The sequence below is a fragment of the Mesocricetus auratus genome, unplaced genomic scaffold (genome assembly GCF_017639785.1).
Source record: "Mesocricetus auratus isolate SY011 unplaced genomic scaffold, BCM_Maur_2.0 Super-Scaffold_100011, whole genome shotgun sequence".
Taxonomy (NCBI): Eukaryota; Metazoa; Chordata; class Mammalia; order Rodentia; family Cricetidae; genus Mesocricetus; species Mesocricetus auratus.
Window position 1 is genome coordinate 80,032,921 of NW_024429195.1, and position 21,217 is coordinate 80,054,137.

The window sequence follows — 21,217 nt, forward strand, 5'->3', positions numbered from 1 at the left end:
CACCCACACTACTGTTTGAATGGTTTAGAGACTGGAGTGGAAAGTGGTTTAGCTTAATGGCTTTGAGGGGTTCGGGTCTCTCACTTGAACCTGCTGTCAGACTTGCCCCTGAGATCTGAGCCTCTCATTAAAAAGGGCATTTTGTCTGGAGAAAGAATCAAAGGTCCCGGGGCGACTCCTCGGCTTTCTTCCCCTCATCATTCCCCGGTGAAACTGATAGGAAAGAGCAACTATGCAGGGCCATGCTTGCTTCTCTCAGAAGCCCAGCTTCTGGCCCTGATGGCTGGTCCCTCCCTGTAGGTGTCACCCCAGCACCTGCTGCATCCCAGCAGCTGCTTAATCACAGATACGTTCAGTCCAGGTGGAAACAGCCATGCAGAGTGACCAGCCATTCTAAGAAGTAAGGGTCACCAGACATGTTTCAAATAATTAGTGAGGACTGCTTCTTCTTTGCGATGTAAGACTGTCACCCTCATCCCCGCCACACACAGGTATACCCACGGACATTTCGGTCACCAGCATCCCGCTGTCCTGAGCAGTGAGGTGAGCAACCTCCTAAGGAATTACGTTTGTGCTACTTTTGGTGTCTAAGAAGCTCAGCAGTGGTTGCAGGATAGCTCCGTGGGAAAACGTTGGCATTTTACTTCCTCACTGGGGGGCCCTAAGAATTTCGTGATGTGACAACTGTCTCCTTACAGCAACAGTCCCTCTTTTGTGTTTACCTGAGTGGCTTGTGCCCTCAGTCAGACCATGTTGACTTATTTTCTCTCCAGCTCCCAGCACAATGCCTGTCACAGATCAGCTGATACTTAGCATACTCTTGCCTGTGACCACGCAGAATTTACTCTCTGCCTTAAGGCAAGTCACAGCCTCTATTCTCACAATGCAAAAATTAGGAGTCTGTAGGGTTGCATGCCCTCTGAGATCACGTTCCAGCTCTTGGAATCTATGAGAAAAATATTCATACAAGCTGAATTGTTGTGGCTCCTGTAGTTGAGTTATTTTTCATAACAATGATAATAATGCAAGAACGTAAAGCATTTATGGAGCTCCGAAACAACCTCTGCTCCATTTCCAATGCCTGATGATATAATTTCATTAGCCCCGTAATGTCAGGGACTCTTGTTTGTTCCATCGGATGCATCAGGAGGTTGTCAGCAAAGTCACACCAAGTGTGCCATGTCTTGGTTACAGAAGCTGGGCCCTTAGCTTCCTCTTTGTATCTACTCCAAGAGCCTCCTTCTGCAGCCTCCAGCTCACTGCAGCCTTCCAGCTGGCCCACATACATCTTTCTAGCTCTCCAAGTGGCGCCTGCCTGCCTGTCAATTGCTTTGATTTCTGACTCCAGAGCCCAGCTGGCCCAGCCTCCACCTGCTCCACCCATGGGCAGAGCTGGCCCCAGGACCCAGCAGGCCCTTTGTCCTGAGGGCCTGAAGTTCCTGTTGGAAGCAGGTGGCCTGAAAAGCAGGAGAGGGCAGGCATCAGCCTGGGAGGCGAAAAGAAGGAGGCAAGAGATCTGACGAGGAGAGGAAGAGTTACAGGGTCCCTCCCGATCTGAGCCCATCTGAGCCCTGTGGGCAAGGGCAAGTCGGATGGGACCAGACGATGCCTATGAGAGGAGAGGGGAGGCAAGACATCCCCGGAAGTCTTAGAGCTGCCTTTCAGGCTCTTTCTCCTGCCTGTTCTGCAAACTGCATGTGGTCTTATTTAAGGCATCTCTGCCTCTCCAATAAAATTTTAAATAATTTTCCATTGGCACGTAAGAATTGTACCAATTCTTAAAAATGCTCAAGGATATAAATATGAGCACAATACCCAGAACAGAGAGATCAAGATAGAGGAACGGAAGGAGAGGGTGGGGAAATTGGATGGCAGGATGTGATATTTCCATGTACTTGTAAATTATATAATGTTAAAACTGGAGTAGTCTACTTATCCTCTTCAAACATTGGTCACCTTTTTGTGGCGTAATGTTTAAAAATGCTTCCTCTATCTTTTATTTTATTTATAATTTTAGTTCATTTTGTCACTAAGAGCCATCCTTTATCTTGCTGGTGCTGAGCACCTGTGGGCCAGTTCAGTAACAGTGTGTTTTTGCCCTAAAGCAGTCAGGGTTTGGGAAAGCTACTCTGGATTCTACAGTAGAAAATGCAGCAATTGAAATGAAGTTCATCTTGCCAACATCCTCTTAGGTGTCCACGAAGATGAGTTGAAAACATGTCAACACAAAAACCTATACATGAATGTTTATGTTTGTTCAAAGTAACCCCAAATTGGAGTCAACCAAGATGTCCTTAAAGTGGGGTTAAGTTAATGCAATGGGATATTATTTTAGGATAAATGAAATGACATATAAAGTCAAGAGTTAATGAAGTCCATTTAAAATGTTGCTTCTGGAAAAGGCAAAACTACACCACCGTAAATAAGAGAGAGTCACGAAGGAGGAGTGGAGACTGAAGACAGATTTAAGGCACTGAAACTGTTCTGTATGTCACTGTGGTGGCAGATAAGAGAGCACCATGCATCGGTTAAAACCAGCAAAAACTACAACACAAAGCAGTTTTAAATGTAAATTCTAGACTTTCTAGTATAAATACATAAGAATTCTCTGTACGTTTTGCTCACTTTTCTGCAAAATAAATTCTATCTATTAAAGCAGTTCATCTGAATATTCTTTGCATTCTAAAGAGCAATCCATCATTTTCCTTGTGCATATTCTTTGCATGCTAAGCCTAAGCCTAACAACCCCATATTGCCATTGAGCCAGTCCTTATAACATGCTAGACACTATGCTAAGCAGCATTTGTGCTTAATCTCTTTTGTTCATGACAAAGGCACTATGAAAACACAAAGAAGGGATCTCAAAGTCAGTAACTGAAGGAATGTCAAACCCAAACTGATCCAACTCTAAGCTTGTCATACCTGTAATTCCTATGGTAAGTAGATAGCAAAACGCTGCAAGTTTTAACAATGCCAATACTAGTTGTTCACTCATCAATCATAGCTATGTGTCATACATTGCGCTAAACTCTGAGGGCACAGACATGAGTAAAGAAAGACTATGTGTGCATGAGAGTTTGTGATTAGTGAGAGAGAAAGATAAACAGATAGAAGATTCAGGTTTGGTATGCTATAAAAGTTTGGGGAAAGCTCTTTGGGTAGGGCAGAGAGTATCATAGCCCAGGAATTAAAAAAAATAAATGAGAAATTGCATGTGCAATGAACTGAATTTACTGCCTGGCTCTATATAGGCTAGGCATGGTAATCTAAGTACTTGGCGGGTGGAAACAGCAGGATCAGAAGTTCAAGAGCAACCTCACTTACTTAGTGAGCTCAGAACACTCTGGATTACACAGTATCTTGTCTTTCAACATATTCAATGGGAATAAGAAACGGCTACATTGAGGATGGGCAAAGTAGCTGAAAATTGTGTCTACATTTATGCTAGGCTTTGGCCTAGGTCCTTGGCTTTCTTCCTCTCCCTTATGCACACCTTCCAGTTGCCATCCATGCTATTGCTTTATGAAAACGGTGTCATATTGTTTAGGTCACATTCTTCAGACTCCCACCTGTGTTCTTCTCCTTGTCTCGGGAAAGCTCATGGACAGTGGCACCAATGTCATGCCGCAAGCTCTTGATGATGCTGCCCAAAGCAGGCTTGCTACGTTTGTCCAGATGCGTGAAAAACTCGTACTCATCTTTGTTTACACGAGAAGGTCTGGATTCAATGTGAGTCAGGTTGATGTCATTCTCCTACAAAGAAAATGATAGGTGTGAGTGGCCGGTTTTCATCACTACCAAAGACACAGAGGCAGTACACAACACAAGACAGCAAGCAGGAGTTAAAGAGCAAGAGGGTTTTTAAAGCACTAGTATAAGGAATCCCTTACATTTCCAGAGGATTTTTTATTAATATTGTGTCAAACAAAAAAGTCAGAATCTCGGGGAACAAGGAACAGAGTAAGGAGTCTGACCTGGGCTCTCTTCCTGTGGGCCCCGAGGCCCCAGGATGTTACCACTGGTCCCATCTTCACTCTACAGAGAACACCTGTCATTCAGATAAGACCACATGTGTGCCCCAGAGTGGAAGGAGAGAGAAGTCCTGCAGGAGGCAGGCGGGGCCCAGGAGACAGTGTGAAGCTTCCCCAGGAAAAGAGGTCATTTTCTAAGCAAAGCAAAAAGCAGTGTCATGTTTCTTGGCTTAGGAAGAAAGAGAACGTATAAGCCCTCCCTACTGTTTACTTCTGTTGAAATTTAAGAGGCAACCAAAGTCTGTGCTGTAGAGAGAAAAGTGGAGAAAGTCTGGAAGGAATTAAAGGAGGGAAATAATCAAAATATATTACATGAAAATTTTTAATAAATAATGCCTAGAAAGTTGACTTACATGACCAAAAACAGAGAAAAGAACACAATAAGGGCAAGAACCAAAATGAGACTTTTATTTGTGTAATAGTTTGAGATGGTACACAGAAGACAGAGAGGTGTGTGCAGGGTGGAAGATATGCTAGAAAGCAAACCACACCCTGGGGGGACTGACCACCCACCCACAGGCCACCCCTAAGAGTAATCACTTCCTCCAAAAAGTTCCGTTTTCTCCGGAAGTGGTAGCACACTAGGGAGACAGGGGTAGGAGGATCTCTCTGAGTTTGAGGCCAGCCTAGTCTAATAGTGAGTTCCACTAGAGCTGTGGCTGCATAGTGAGACACCATCTCAATAACAAAATCAAAATGAGGATGGGGAAGTGGAAGAGGTTGGCAAGGAGGAGGGGAGGAGAAGAGGGACCAGAAGAAGAGGAGAAAGCGGAGGAGAAGTATAGAGGGGAGGAGGAGGGGGTAGTAGCAGCCCTTTGCCTTGGGAATAACCACAGAACAGCTTATATGCCATGACTCCATTTTTATGATATTGGAAATCTAACTTAGGAAAAAAAATCACAAAGTTTGTTAGCTAACTAAACACCCTCAGCAGGGGATGATTAAATAGACTGTAGCACCAAATGACATCCTATAAAGTAAGTAACAACAATTTTCAGAATGCAAAATATCCACAGCAACTCCATTTGAGTTGCCTGGTAACAAAGAGTCTGTAAGTTCTGCAGCCACAGAGGCTGGCTGCCTAGCTCACTCACCTCAATGTCTCCATCATCTATATAGGACCTAACAAAAGGATCTGCTTCAAGGATAGTAACTGGTTTATAGATGAGTGGGCATGAGGTCACCAAACAACGGATGAGTGGAAGGAGTGCATTCTCTGGACAGAGCTAGGGCACAGGGAATGCATGTGACAAAGGTAGACAGTTTCCTTTTGATTGTTTCTAAAAGATCAATCACATCCATGAAAGGGGAGTCTAAATTCAGAACCAATACCAGCTGTGCCTGTCCCAGTGTGGATAGCATGCCAAACTGAAACTCTTCACCTCCACAGGTTAAACAGTCTACTTGAGGCTGCTGGAGAATGTCCGACATGGCCTCAGATCTCATAGCTTTGTTGATCTGTTTCCTTGTCTACTCCCTTCCCTGGGCACATGAAGAGAAAGAAAGAGTTCTTCTTTGTACCTTCTCCCAAGGGAACTTCTTCTGATTTTATGATTCATCACTAAATGTCTTGTTAAAAAAGACTGTTTTTCCTTTGAAGCGGGATATGAGCCTGAAGGGGCTAAAAATAGAGTGCTGTGGAAAATGCTGAGATAAATGCATAAAGAATTGAGAGTTAAAACACTCTGGTGAGGACAGCAAGTGTCCACAGGTCAGTAAGGAGAGGTTTGAGCATGTTCCTAATTGTTTGGACTCCAATTAACAGACATCTACTTCATCTCTAACCATCCCTCAACAACACAGAGTAACCTATGTCTCTTTTATAAGCATGGGTTTCCTTGAGGTGCACTCTGATGTAGCTACCAGCTGAGGTCTGTAAGGCCAGTGATGGGCAAAGTGGTTCCTTAGTGGGGAGGTGACTTTGAGCTGACTATGCCATGGAGTGATGAGCTTGAACGGAAAGTACAGACCCTGACTAGTCCAAGAGGAGCCTGCACTTATACGACAGACCCTTCTTTCTCTGAGGAGCTAGCATGCTTTAGTATTTCCTACTAGGAATTGAGTTGAGAAAGTCTCCACATGGCGTCAGGCCAGAGGACCATGATCTAGGTTCACATCACTGTAACTTCCATTATTACTCTGAGTATTTAGTAAGGGCTAACTAAGCATCTCATTGTGTATCTGCTACACTACAGGGTGTTGAGGGTTGGAGCTGCTCATCAAGCCTGGAGTCATTGTGGGGCTATTTAATAAGAAAGCCGTAGGAGATGTGTGATTATCCCATTATGAAATGCTTGTCCCTCTCAGGCCAATATTCAGAGGACAGACTTTTACCTTCTGTCTCTATTAAGGAAAGGTAAGTATTTTTATAGCATACCTTTTGCTCTGATATTATCCTTTTGGGGATCTATTTTAACATATGTTATGCTTGAAATGAATGCCTTCCATATTAGAGAAGCCACCCATAAACAATTTTAAATATATTCCCTGTATTTCTATTCGTTGCCATCTTGTGTCTGACACTAAGAAAGTTTCTAGGAGTCTCCTTCCATGGACAATCCCAGATTGGTGAATATTCCCATACCCAGCCTTCTCCCTTACAACCCAATAAACTTCATTCTTCTATTAGTTTTTCTGAAACCCACAGTACACAGAAATAACTACAACAAACATTTTTTGATATCTAACTCTATGTCAGTTACTGTTGTAACCAGTTTTCACAAATTAGTAGGTTTGGTTTTTGTAGAAACCCCTTCACCTTGAAACTGAGGAAACTAAGCCAAGAGATTAAACAGCTTGCTTATAGTTTATAGTAGAACGACTGTGTTTGGGTTCTAAACAGGAACCTCTTAACTTTAATGTGGTGTATTCCTCGCTGCCACAATTCAGACTGCTGTACAGCAGTTTTTCCAAATTGAAACTTTGCACCTAGGAGGGAGGAGGAGGCTCCTGAGACTCAACAGGTAAACAAAGGGTCACATGTCTGTGGAAGGGAGGACAGAAAGTTCTCAAAGCCCCTCCCCCCTCAGGATTACAGCATTGGTCAGGTCAACAACTGCTAAGGGAAGAGCTCTGACCAGCTGAGCTGCAACAAAAATAGTGTCCTGTGAACTGCCCACAAGTGGTACAGAGAGCTCCAGGGTTGCAGCTCTTTGAAGTTGTCACCCATATGTGCATGAGAGGTTTCTGGTGGTGCAACTGCTTTTTTGTTTATTTGTTTTTGGATCATTGTAGGGAAAAAGGACCAGCCAAAGAAATACACCCTGAGCAGAGCCAAAGAAACACACTTTGGCCCTGCAACCAGAACCAAAGAAATGTACCCTGACCCTGAAACTGGTGCCAAAGAAACACACTTTGTCCCTGGAATCAGAGTCAGTGAAAGAAATGCACCCTGACCCTAAAACTAGAGCCAAAAGACTAAAAAGGACCAGAGAAAGAAACACACTTTGGCCCTGAAACCAGAGCCAAATCTGACCCCAACCCTGTTCAGAAAACTAACCAATCCTCAAGCAGGAGCTCTAGCCAATCTGAGCTCAGCATTGAAATCTGACCAATCGCTACCCTGGAAAAACTTCCCCTGCCCCCAAGAATCCCTATATAAACTCTGCATATGTTCATGCTTCCTTCTAATAAACCCCTTCGATGTGGAGCAGAGCAGATACACTGGGGAAGCCTTTCCCTGAGGCAGGGCTGTAAGCTGCTGAGCTTACTGCAACCTGTGGTAGTCCTTGGCTCTCGAGCCCCAGGATACCTTTCCATCTAAGGTGTGTAACACTCAGTATTCTGTGATTCCTGAGTGCCGGAATACCTGTCCCATCGGATCCGCCCAAACGTTTACAATCATCCCTTCTCCTATAAGTAAAACTTTACCCGTACTCCTTAGAGTGACCCCCATAAGAACCCATTGGTCAACCAGCTTGGACATTGCTGCAATCATTATTTTTGTCTGTTGTGGACTGAGTACAGGTGTGTTGTATGTGTGGTGTGTCTTCCCAGGAGTAGTCTTCCACACAACACGTGCTATATACTAAAACCTAGAATATCATATGTGGTCCCTAAAGAAGGTGCCATGGTCAAACGTGTTTAAAAATACAAAGTGTGACAATGGTCTTCCCACTGCAAGCTTGCCAGTTGTTAATGTGTCTGTGTGCAGTGTAACTCTCTAAAATCAAGATCTAAAATGGATTGTTGGAGTCCTTTTCTAACAATATAGAATTTGCAAGACATTTTTTAAAGAAAATGTTGCCTTAAAGTACAGTTTAGTTTCTTTCATTTGCTTTGTCATTTACTGCTTTTGATTTAACTTTTTTATGTCCAGAAACTTTGTTTGTCAGAACACAAAAGTGTAGTAAAAGATACAAACTTACAAAAGCACAGTGACCTCAGCACCTCCCTTTATCCTCTAAGCTATTTTTGCTAGATAGAAGTGTGGATATCACAGAGAGATCCTGGACTTGGAAGCCTGAGACACAGGGTTCCAACCTACCTCCATTGCACATTCCCTGTGTGATCTTGAGTGGAGTTACTCAGCCCCTTGGTTCCCTCATCCATACAATAAAATAATGGCTTCCATCTCTGAGTGGAGAACCTGATGTGTCTGGCTTATATGAGAACAAGAATTTGTTTTCTCCCTTTACTCACTACTTTGAGTGACTGTTATTTAACTATGAACATCACCAGAATGTTACTATGGCTTTTCAAAGTATACTGGGATGGGGTGTTTCTATGGTAACTTTTGAAGGTACTTGAGGGAAAGAAATCAATACACACTAACAACTTCCACTACCCAACCAACACATTAAGCTCTGTATCCTCCTTGGCAGGATGGGTAAAATAAGGCCCCTAAGGAACTGGGATTTGGATAATGCATCAAAGAATCCAGCCAGAGCACACATGTGTGTTCATGCATGCTTGCAACTCACACACACACACACACACACACACACACACACACACACACAGTGCTCCCCATCCAGTTCTGCTAATTTATTACTTGTGGTTTATTTATTACAGTGTAAACAGCCTCTCCATTTATTATTATTTAATCCATTAACTCTGACTTGGTCCCAAAGGGCAACTTTTCAAGAAGAACACGTGACTCCCAAATACAGAGGCTGAGTAGGTGCGCTGGAGTGCCCTACAGAAGCATCCTTTTCAGGAGCAGTTTGTCCCTCAGGAAATGCTTCCTTCTTTCCATGTCCTCTCTTTACACTTGGGCATTCATCTACTCCCAGCTACCACCACCAATTTAGAAAATCAGGTTTTAAGTTTTAAATACGCTTCATATACTAGAGTAATTTTAGATGTCCAAAATTGATTAATAGGGCTGAAGGTGTCTGTCCGTATTAGAGTACTGGCTTGGCAAGGGCAACACGCTGGATTTCAGATTTAGCACCAGACCATTGTTATTGATATTTTATTAATTTATATCTAATGCCATTTGGCCATGATGATGACTAATCTTCATTGTTAGTCTGATTGGATTTGTAATCAACTAGAAGACAAACATCTGCGTGTTTGTGAAGATATGTCAGCAAGTCACAGGCTCTGAGGGAGAACCTACTACTGTTATTCAGCTAAATTGACATGATATTAAGCCAACTCCTAGTGACTTATTTTTACACCCATATGTCAGTGCATCTCTCAACTCTCATCAGAGAAGCTTCTGTCTGTGGTAGAAGGTGATTAATGGAGACCCACAGATGGTCAAGGTGCAGAGAATGAGACTAGAATTCTCAGTCCTAAATGAGGCATCTGCATTATATCCTCCTTCAAAGGCTCTGGGACCATTGCAAAAGGAGTGGGAAGATTGCAAGACCCAAAGGCAATGGCTGACTGAAACAGAACCGTGTTCTCCAAACATTGCAACGCAGCTACATGTATGAACTCAAAACAGTGGCAGTGGCAGGCACATGGCCTGCACCAGCTTAAGCCAGACAAAGCCATAGCGCAGAAATGGGAGGTAGACAAGAAGTCCCACCCTTAGCTGAGGAGCTGTTGGCTCATGATTGCTGGTGGAAGAGGGAGAGATCTTTCATGTTTTTTTAAGGATGCAGCCCTGGCAGGTCAGCAAAGTTGAGGGGCAAGGGTAGGAAAAGGAAAGTAGATGTAGGAGAAGCTGGAAGAAGGGTGAACATGATCAAAGATTTTACATTAAATTCTCAAAGAAATTAGAAAATGTTTTCTTTAAAAAAAAACATCAAGGCTATGACTATTTGGTTGCCCAGGACACTTACCTCAAACAAACGCAAGACCTTGGCTAGGGCACCGACTTCCTCTTTGAGTGAAAATAGCAGTGACACGGCTCCATTTTGGTTGGAGTTGTCTTCAATATAACTTGTTTCCTACAGAGTTAGATCACATGGTTAAAAGTTGTCTTCAATATAACTTGTTTCCTACAGAATTGAATCACAGGGTTAAAAGGTTTGTCACAGCTTAGTAATTATTCCCTTGAAACCTCAGGAGAAGAGGCTAGCATAAACTTTTTCTTCTCCTTAAGCTTTGGAACACAATGAACTCCATGTATTCTACACAGAAAGCAGTGTGCTCAGAAATAAATAAGTTGAGGACAATGAAATAAAGAATGTCACTCCTGGGTTGGCTTTCAATTTTTATAAGCTCAAATTACTTGTTGACATCACCGGTCATTGGGGAAAAAAAAACACAGTATCTTTTGATGAGCACCCACCTAGTGCCAGATCCTATGACACATCTTCAGGAGATCTAAGTCTGAAAAGGTAAATGTACCCATCCTTTCAGTGTCAAAATTCTGACTAGCAGACACAAATACAGGAAGCCAGGAGGTTCTTAGAAGAAGACCAAGTGGTCCAAAAAACAAACAAACATACAAACAACAACAACAAAAACCACTGGGAAACACAATGTGAAAAAAAACATTAAAAATGGACATTCAGAGGCTATGGGTCCAAAGGCCTGAGTGTTACCCTCTCTCGTCCATTTACCACTAACACAATTTTGAGCAGATCTCTTTACCTCATCTCCTCACCTATAAAATAATAGTAAGAATAAGCTCTGGCCAAAATCCGAATGTTGAAAAAAGAAAACATAAGTTTAAATAGAATATTGGCATTATATGTAAAATGATGAAAATATTATTATCACACAGTAGGTTCCTTCAATGAGGGAGCAAAAGAAAGTGGAATAAGTGTGAGCATTCAGAGTTTGCTAAGACATTTTTTTAAGTTTTAAGATACTTCACGACATTCCGTATGCACATCCCTAATAGACAGCATTCCCCTAAAATGCAGAAGAAAATGTGAAGAACAATTACTTACTCTCTTGTAAGCAAGTTAATTAAATTAATGGTATGGAAATTTCATCATCTCAGGGACAGAAGACAGTGATGGAAGATTCTTGTCAGGGACTCAGATTGAGAGCCTGGGAGATTCTCAGGACAAAAATCTGAAACTTCAGAAAGTTCAGATATTTCCCAGAATTCTATATGAAGTCGGAAGTACCAATTTTTCAGCAAGTTGGGTTATAGGACCCTTCAGGTAAATTAGAGGATTGACCTGCTATTTGGCCCTATGGACTGCAGAGATGGCTCAGTGGTTAACAGCACCAGTTGCTCTTACAAAAGACTTAAGTTAAATTCCTAGTATCTACATGGTGGCTTGCAACTATCTGTAACTCTTTTTCCAGGGGATCTAGAGTCTCTTTTGACCTCCACGGGCTCCTATATGCATGCAGTGCACACATATACACCCAGGCACACACAGGCACACATTAAATAAATAATAGATATTTTTAAAGAAAGGTACTATGCTATTTTAAAGAGAATTTAATGTTCCGTGTCCATTACTTGATTTGGACAATCTCATTTAACTTTGAAAACAATCAGTGAAACAGGTTTGATTGTACACCACGTCCCTCCTTTCATTACTGGCAAGATTCTGTCTTAGAGAAGCTAAATTACTAGTGCTGTGGAGATAGCGTGGACATGTGATTTTAATCCCAAGACCATGGAAATGGGACCAGGTGGATCCTGGGAGCTCCCTGGCTATCCCAGCTAACTGTATGGTGAGTTCCAGACCACTGAGACACTTGTCTGTTAAATAAGGAAGGAGGTGCCAAAGAAATGACTCTCAAAGTTATCCTCTGGCTCACAAATACTTGTGCAACTGTATGCCTCTGTGTCTTTTTGTCTCTGTCTCTCTCTGTGTCTCTGTCTCTGTCTGTCTGTCTCTTTCTCTCTCTCTCTCTCTCTCTCACACACACAACACACACACACACACACACACACACACACACACACAGCTAAGCAACTGGCCTCTGATTCCACAATAAGCAATGGCACTAGTGTATGACCTGGACCATTAGACGATGCTACTGACCATGAGTCACGGCCTTCTTCAGTTCTGCCTCTCTCTCTCTCTTCTAAAGCCTGTCAGACATGCCGATGAGCCTGACTTCTGCCCCCCTCGACCTCCAGAGAATATTGAGTCTAAGTCATTTCTGAGTTCCTTGAAATAACAAAGGGCTTCCCTGTTTCCAGTTCACTTTCTCTTGATAGCTAAGAAAAGTGAGGTGTCCCTGGTACATGTCAACACATGACGCCTTAGAGCTAAAGACACCTGTGATAGAGACCCGGGTGTCCACCACCAAGGGCCCTCTCCTGTGTGTGTCCAACAACTACTGAATCCATTGTCATCCTCTCGGGGAGTGATTCCTAAGCAACAGGTCATTTTCTGTTGGTCTCCCTGCCATCACATAAAGCTGCCTCTTAGTGCTCACAGGATTTCCCCAGGTCCTTCATTATCAAAATTATCGTTAACAAATTTTACCATGGACAATTTCAAAGCCACTGATAATAAATATATACTTCCATTGTTCTTAAATCATTACTTTTCCTGCAACTGTCTGCAGATTCACATCTATGAAGTAGCATGGCTCTACTCTATTGTTATGAGTGACAGTACTCCATCTGCCCCTGAGTGGGCATCTGCTTATTTATAGGAACAAAACCATGTCCTTTTATGCTCAATACATGTTGTCATTGGCGGCAGCTACCACTCTTTGCATGGTCCCTGGAACAGGCCATTGGGTCCTCATGAGTGCAGTGAGGAAGGTCCTGTAGTTTTGAAAATGGAGAAACGGGGTTAGATGGGTCAAGTACCTTGTCCTAGGCGATCCAGCTAATAGGTAACAAAGCCTGGTCTTGAACCTGGGTTCAGTGATCTCAACACTATTACTCTGCTCCCCAGTGACAGGCTCAACTGACACAAAGGCTCCTTCTTTCTAAATCAGGAGGACTTTACACGACAGGAAGCCCAGAGAAGTCTGTGAGATGGTGTGGGCCTTGATGGTGCTAAATTCCAGGTTAACCTAGCCAATCCAGGGCCATGAGAAAAATCTCTTTTATCCTGTATTTCTATTGGCTCAAGAGCTATGCCTTATTTGATTCTAACAGACTTACAAGCAACAGTAGTCCTAAACTGTCAAGGAAGAAACCGTGCAAGTAAAAGAACCAGAAACCAAAGAGTGAGGAACTTTGATCATTGACCAATGCATTCAGCAATAAGCACAGACTGTTCTTTTTAGCTATGCGGTGAACACAAACACAGTCTGTCATCTCTGGAAATAATTACATTTCATATTTACAAGCAATATGCTCTGTCAAGGATGTTCTGGGCCAATACTGGTGATCTGGGGTTTACAAAACACATAGGCATTTGCCTGTGTGGTCACAATCCCATTGTGTACATCCACACGGAAGAACTATTGAAAGCAAGATGTGAAGGGTCCAAGCCACACACCTCTATGTGGCAGGGTGTGGACATAATATGTCTGCATATTTCAGCATTTTCCCACAGGAGGAAAGGTCACAGGGAAGCAGTGTGCTCATTTGTGGGGCCAGAGTAGACTAAACACTGGCTGCGCTGTACCTACTGGTGGCTCTGAGCTTCTCGCTGGTCCCACACTGTACACAGCTCCTGTCTCTGTATGAAACTATACTACACTTCATTCTAAAATAAGCAGTTTTACCAGGGGAAAAACACTGCTATAACTGGCACACAGTAGGTGCTTCTTAATCTGTTGGGTGAATGACAGTGTTAAACCACTCACTCCCGCAGACTGGTGGCACTTGCTATATGGATAAAGCTTTGACATTTTATATGCCCTGGACAAATGGTGGCTCCTTCCTGCAGTCTCCCTTTTATTAGAATTATGTCAAATATATGCTGTTTATCTGGGTGGGAAGCTTTAAGGAGACGCAAACAGGACTGACAAGATGGCTTAGCATAAAAAGGTGCTTGCTGTCAAGCTTGACAATTTGAGTTCAGCACCAGGAAAGAAGAGAACTGCCTCTCCAAATTGTCCTCTGACCTCTACACATGCTGTGGAACACACCTCATCTCCACACACACATAAATAAATAAATATAATAAAAAATTTTAAGAACACATAAATATGTTTCGTCTGCAGGCTGACAGAGCTAGAAGACACCAAAATTACTAACCTATTCCAGCATCCAGCCTCAATTTTACAGACACTAAGAAACTGCCTGGCCTCACTGAGTGACTTCACAGTACATAGATTATGTCCCCAAAAAGGACAACCCTGGTGTCTTGACTGTGTGTGTGGAGGATTTCCCATGAGCGAATGACATCAGGCCTGGTATTTGTCTGTTGTCTAACTTTCCTGCTCTTCAAGACACATTCTGTCAAATACACATTGACAGTTTCAAATGGTCTAGAAATGGTAGTAAGATATGCATAGGCATTGTTTGATTTTCTTCTGAACCCTAGAATCTGAGGGGTTTTTATTCTTATTTTTCAAAGGAAAATACTGTACTTCTTATGATGATGTTTGTACCAGGACATGTTTGGATCCTCTTCTAGTATCCCTGGTATTGGCAGGAACAATCTGTGGGCTCACAATCACATAAGTGTTTTATAAATAAATCTGTAAGGCCCTATCCCTCAGATCACTGGCTTAAGCTCCCCAGATGGCTGAGAGGCTGTCCCAGCAACACCAAAGCCTAGAATAGAATAGAGTCACGGTCTATGGACCGGCCTGCCCACCCCTCATACCAACCTTCTTCAACACTAAGCCTCTGACTCTAGGTACCCTTGGACCATCAGTCCTGTCAGAGGAAGGGCTCACAAAGGGTCTCCCCTGGTCCACGGCATGATGACAGGTACAGAATTATTCGGTCTACCTAGTTATTCTGACTTTGATATCAACTCCCTCCTACTGTCTGGAACGACTCAGCTCTCCGGAGACAGTTCCTGAGGGTTGCACAAGCAGCTACCTGTGAGTACATTACCTCCAAAATCTGAATCTCAGTGCTCAAACCATGATTCTCGACCGGGGCAAGCACATACATCCCAGTAAAGAACATGTTCTGCACGGGCTCCCCGGAGAGGACAGCAAATGCCTAAGAGAACAGACCCCTTCGACCTACTACATAATCCCCAAGGCACGCACAAGCTCAGGGCTAAATCCCATTAATTTTTCTCTCAACTTGTTCTCTCCCTCATCACATCTGAGTAAGTCCCCAAACTCTCTCATGCTACATCATCTCCTGAAAGTTAAAGAAGGGTAGTTTCTTACATTCTTGTTTCCATACCCAGAAGAAAGGATTGTATAGCTGTTGAGACACAGTAGGACTACTACCCCAGATGATTAAGGACCAGCCCTTTCCTTTCAGAAGGTAAAGCAGATAGCACAGGTAGCCAATGAGTTATCTAAAGACGCAAAGATGTAGTAGCCACTTTGGCAGTCAGAGCTTCAACCTCTCTGCATCCTCAAAGGATAGATGTCCCTCCACTTGTTAAGGACAGACTTATCAGTTGCCTTCCTAGGCATTTTCATTATCTTCAAATAAATTTGTATTTCCTAGTGACCTTAGGAAAGACCAGTATCTCCCAGACTGCTTTCCCATCTAGGGAACTAAGCCTCTCCCTGCTATGGAGGCTCACCACACTCACCTGCCCAAAGTCTGAGAGTTTTCTGCTCAGCACTGGGTTCTCCAGGACCACAGCTGACATGCTGACTCCCAGTAAGTGAGGTCTCTAGCTCCTGGCAGCAGGCTCTCAGAGTTTGCCCTCAGGAAGTGAGGCTGATGGTTTTAACCTGACTCTCGGGAGGACAAGAGAGGAGAGGTTTCAAAGGGTGCCTCCTACTGCAGTGGGCAAGGTCACTCTTCCCGTGGGCGTTGCCCTGACGCAGCGGTGTATGGGCAAGAGTAGCCCATGTCCAACTCTAGGTCCTGGGCTGACCCAAGGGGAGGCATGTTGGAAGGTGTGGCAGCCACAGCAAGACTCAGTTGGCAGACTGCCCTGGACAAGAGCAGAAGGCAGAGAGCCCAAACCACATATATCCTGGAACTCAGACAAGTTTGGCATTGCTGAAACATCAGGGGTGCCTGGATTATGGATTCTCTGCACTGGAGAGAACCAAGGACAGTCTGCTGATAATAATTAAGGAAAGTAATCCTCTGGCAGCACAGAAATAGAGCCGGAATCCTAATTTAAATGTTCCCCACCCCCAACTCACCTTTTATTGACACCAAACAAGTCAGTCTCCTTGGCATTCTTTTCTTTAGATAACTACAGCAGATACCACTATGGCACTGAGTACAACAGCTAAGGACCAAAGGTATGAGGGAGCCCTGGGGCTGGAATCCAGCCAGTTTTAGCAACTTCCATGATGACTGGGAACTCTGCAAAGAGGACAGAAGGCCCGTCTTGCTAAGATATTTCAAGTACACCAATAATAAGAATGAGGTGATGCCTTCAGACAGTACAGCTCTTGCCACATAGTAGAATGCTGGACAAATGGAAGATAATGCTTAAAGGTCTGTCTCAAAAATGTGACAACGGACAGCTCTAGAGCATTTGCTCTGGGCTCCTGGTGGTGTCCTAGACACTGGGACTACAGAGGGGACAAGTGACCTCCCTCCCAGCAGTACACCACTCTAAGTAGTCAGGCAAAATAAGCAAATTCAGGCAGGGCTAAGCCTCAGGGGAGAGGAAAATAGAAAGATGACCTAGGAGTTTGCTGGTGGGTACTGTGGGTGGTGTTCAGGTGGACATGAAGATGTTGTGACAGAACCCCATTTTTCAGAGACAGAAACCGAGGTGAGATAATCATTGCTAGCAGGAAAAACAAAATCTAAAAACACTGGAGGGTCAGTTTCGGGAAGATGTGAGAAGTCAGGACATCAAGGACTCGAAGCCTGCTTAATATTTACCCAGGCAAAGTTAATGGGCTGTGAGGAAATAGGCCAATAATAGAAGGTGCTAGAAGTCCACCCCATCCCCTCCCACAATTCTTTGACCTAATAGCCAAGTATCTGCTGAAAAGGAAAAACAACATTTCCAGTTTGAAATTTAGAACAAGTGGATTAATCCCTCGCTGGATGGACAGCTGCTCCCGCCCGGCCTCTGTTTCCTTGTCTTTAAAATGAGGGGTTAGGGCCACTGTTCAGGATTCTTCACATTTCCATAGTGTAAGAGACTTTCTCCTGATTTCCAAGAATATCGATAATTCCTATCTAATCTCCCTCTAATAAGTTGCAAGTTCCTGATCAAGAATATTGATATTGTTAGAATAATTCCTACGTAATCTTCCTCTAATAAGTTGCAAGTTCCTGATCTTCATTTTCACACTCTGTCTGACTCCAGGATCCACCTAGAGCTGTGGTTCTCAACCTCCTCAGCAAACCTCTATCTCCAAAAGTATTTATATTATGATGGATAAAAATAGCAAAATTACAGTAATGAAGTAGCAACAAAACTAATTTTATGGTTGGGAGTCACCACAACATGAGGAACTGAATTAAAAGTCGCAGCATTAGGAAGGTTGAGAACCACTGGTCTAGAGTTGAAGATATGAAATAAGGTGTGCCCCTCCATTCAGGACTGTCTTAGAAATGCCCCATTGTCCCTTATCATTGTCGGTGTACCACAGAGGGCGATGCCATCAGAAGAACCTGCAATATGAAAATCCAGCCGTGATTAATGCCACAGTTGCAGCAGCCTGATCTGCATGTACTCTGCATGCTGAACACCAAGCCAAGCTCTTCATACACAGGGTTTCCTTCCTTACTGTCATCGATCTGGAAAACAATGCCTCTCCTCTGTATAGACAAAGCAATGGCTGCCCAGGAAATTTAAATCCATAGCTGGAATTCAAATAATGTTTGATTCAAGCCCAAAGCCTTGGCTCTTAAATATTCTTTGTCTCCTTTTTGAAATAAACATGTGGTTTTTAGGAGGACACGACAATAGTCCTTTTCCTTTCTCTGCACACCAGTTAAAAATAGAATTCTAAATCTATTTCACAGTTTTCACATTGCCCCAAGTCTAGGTTGGAAAAAAACAGTGTATTTCAATGCCTACTCTCTCAGGGAAAAGAATAATAACAGTTTCTTAATTAAAGAAAGAAAGAAAAAATGAAGGAAGGAAGAAGGATGGGAGGAGGAAGGAGGGAGGAAGGAAGGAAAGAGAGAGAGAAAGAAAGAAAGAAAGAAAGAAAGGAAGAAAGAAAGAAAGAAAGAAGGAAAGAGGGAAAGAAAGAAAGAGAGAGAGAAAGAAAGAGAGAGAAAGAAAGAGAGAGAAAACCTCATGGCTTAGCAGTTAGTGTAGTTGCCTAGCATGCCGTAAATCCCAGGTTTGACCCCCAGCCCTTCAGAAAACTTGGTGTGGTGGTACATGCCTGCTGTCTCAGCACTGAGAAAGTATAAGCAGGAAAATCAGAAATTCAAGAATATCCTTGGCTACAAAACACGTTCAAACCTAGCTTGAGCTACATGAAAACATGTCTCCAAAAACAAAACAAAACAAAAATTTGCTTGGGTAAAAAGACTGATTGCATTTATCTATGGACTAATACAAACCTGACTGAAAAGTTTCTACACCTATATAAGCCTCTCCGCCAATACAGCAACCTAAATCAGACCAAATCAAACTGAATTAAGAAAAGCCCACAGTTGGTTTTGCCACATTTGGCTGGCAGTTCCTTCCTCAGAAGGAAAGATTCCTCTGCCATGGAGTCCTACAATGTGATTGCCAACCAGCCTGTTGTGATCGACAACAGATCCGGTGTGGTTAAAGCTGGTTGTGCTGCTGATCAGATCCCAAAATACTGCTTTCCAAACTATGTGGGCAGACCCCAACATGTTCGTGTCATGGCAGGAGCCCTCGAAGGTGACATCTCCATTGGCCCCAAAGCTGAGGAGCACCGAGGGCTGCTGTCAATCCGCTATCCCATGGAGCATGGCATCGTCAAGGTCTGGAATGACATGGAACGCATCTGGCAATATGTCTATTCTAAGGACCAGCTGCAGACTTTCTCAGAAGAGCATCCTGTGCGCCTGACTGAGGAGGCTCCTTTGAGCCCTCCGAAAAACCGGGAGTGAGCTGCAGAAGTTTTCTTTGAGACCTTCTTCATCTCCATGCAAGCTGTGCTTAGCCTCTATGCCAGAGGCAGGACCACAGGTGTGGTGCTGGACTCTGGGGATGGCGTCACCCACGCAGTCCGGATCTACGAAGGCTTTGCCATGCTGCCCTCTATCATGCGCATTGACATTGCTGGCAGAGATGTCTCTTGCTTCCTTCGCCTCTACCTCCGCAAGGAGGGCTATGATTTCCACTCCTCTGAGTTTGAGATTGTCAAGGCCATAAAGGAAAGAGCCTGCTACCTGTCCATCAGCCCCCAGAAGGATGAGACACTAGAGACGGAGAAGGCCCAGTACTACCTGCCCGATGGCAGCACCATTGAGATCGGCCCTTCCAGGTTCCGGGCCCCTGAGCTGCTGTTCAGGCAGACTTGATTGGTGAGGAGAGTGAGGGTATCCATGAGGTCCTGGTGTTTGCCATCCAGAAGTCTGACACGGACCTACGGCTACACTTTTTTCCAACATCGTCCTCGCAGGAGGTTCTACCCTGTTCAAAGGTTTTGGTGACAGGATACTGAGTGAAGTGAAGAAACTAGCTCCAAAAGATGTGAAGATCAGGATATCTGCACCCCAGGAGAGACTGTACTCCACGTGGATTGGAGGCTCCATCCTTGCTTCCCTGGACACCTTTAAGAAGATGTGGGTCTCCAAGAAGGAATACGAAGAAGATGGTGCCCGGTCCATCCACAGTAGAACCTTCAAATGTTGAGACAGCGCCTTCACCTCTCTCTGAAGTTAACTCCACTTGAAAACTCACTTTCTTGACTTGGGGTATTGGAGAGGAACTGCCTGTGTGTGTGTGAGTGTGTGGGTATGAGTGTGTGCACATGGCGAGTGCATATGTGTGGCCCAGGTTCCCGGGCCCAGAAAGGACATTGAACTACCCAAGGTGGTGATGGCTGGAGGCCTGGGGTTGACTACTAACTGGCCCCTTCCAGGGAAGAGCCAGGGCAGAGGCCCACTCCTTTCTCAAACAGGCCTTTGGCTGGCTGTGTGGAACTATGGCCACTACCATAGAGAGACCTTGCTGCTGCCAATCTAGGCTGGGCTGGCCCCACCCCACCCCAGAGTGCCCTGAGGCTGGAGGCAGCTGCCTCCCCTCTCTTCGTTCTGCTGTCCATGCTGTGGATCAGACTGAGAACTGAGGCTGGGGTTAGGTTCCGTCTGGCTCTGTTTCGCTTGGTGTTTGGGAGACTGACAGAGCACTCTGGCAGTGGCTGTACAACTGGGCTCAGGAGAGAGCAGGGTGCACTCATGTCAACCTGGGAACCAGGACCACACTGGGCACGGGAAGACAGGCGACAGCTGCAGGCTTAATTTACAGCCCTGGCCACATCCAGGGCTCTTGGGAGACTGGGCTCCAGGGCCTGTCATTCTTATCCATCCTTGTTTCGATGCCATCTTCAGTTTTAGTTATGGAAGTGTTTGTTCAGTAAAGGGACTGCAGAGAGGGCTCAGTGTCCCCTGCCCACTGGTCACCTTGCTTGCACTAATGTTTACACACCTAGGCTTTGCATAGCATCCAGGGCGTCACCCTCCTGATGGCAGACTGACAGTATTCCGGACGGGAGGCTACACTCAAGGCACCCCAGCCTCCTCTCTCCTCCTTCCTCCGCTTGCTCACTGCCCTGGAACCACCAGGCTGGCTGCGGTTAGATTTCCCAAAACAGGAAGTAGATCACTCTTTGGCAGAGGCCCCTTGCGAGGGAGGTATGTTGGAGATCTCGACCCTTTAAAACTAAGAAAGCTGCAGTTAACC

At 44.3% G+C, this 21,217-nt stretch overlaps 1 protein-coding gene and 1 pseudogene across 1 annotated transcript in view; one reads left to right on the forward strand and one right to left on the reverse strand.

The window, feature by feature from the left end:
* Positions 1 to 16,090, reverse strand: part of Pah (phenylalanine hydroxylase) — a 56,624-nt gene extending 40,534 nt beyond the window's left edge. Inside the window, exons 1-3 of the mRNA XM_005067966.4 lie at positions 15,986 to 16,090; positions 10,268 to 10,375; positions 3,570 to 3,753 (exon numbers count right to left, since the gene is read on the reverse strand). Of these exons, the coding sequence (XP_005068023.1) occupies positions 3,570 to 3,753; positions 10,268 to 10,375; positions 15,986 to 16,045 (352 nt within the window). The 5' untranslated portion in view covers positions 16,046 to 16,090. The remainder of the gene's footprint in view (positions 1 to 3,569; positions 3,754 to 10,267; positions 10,376 to 15,985) is intronic.
* A 2,926-nt stretch (positions 16,091 to 19,016) lies between these two features.
* On the forward strand, positions 19,017 to 20,188 carry LOC101830047 (annotated as a pseudogene).
* The last annotated feature ends 1,029 nt before the right edge of the window (positions 20,189 to 21,217 follow it).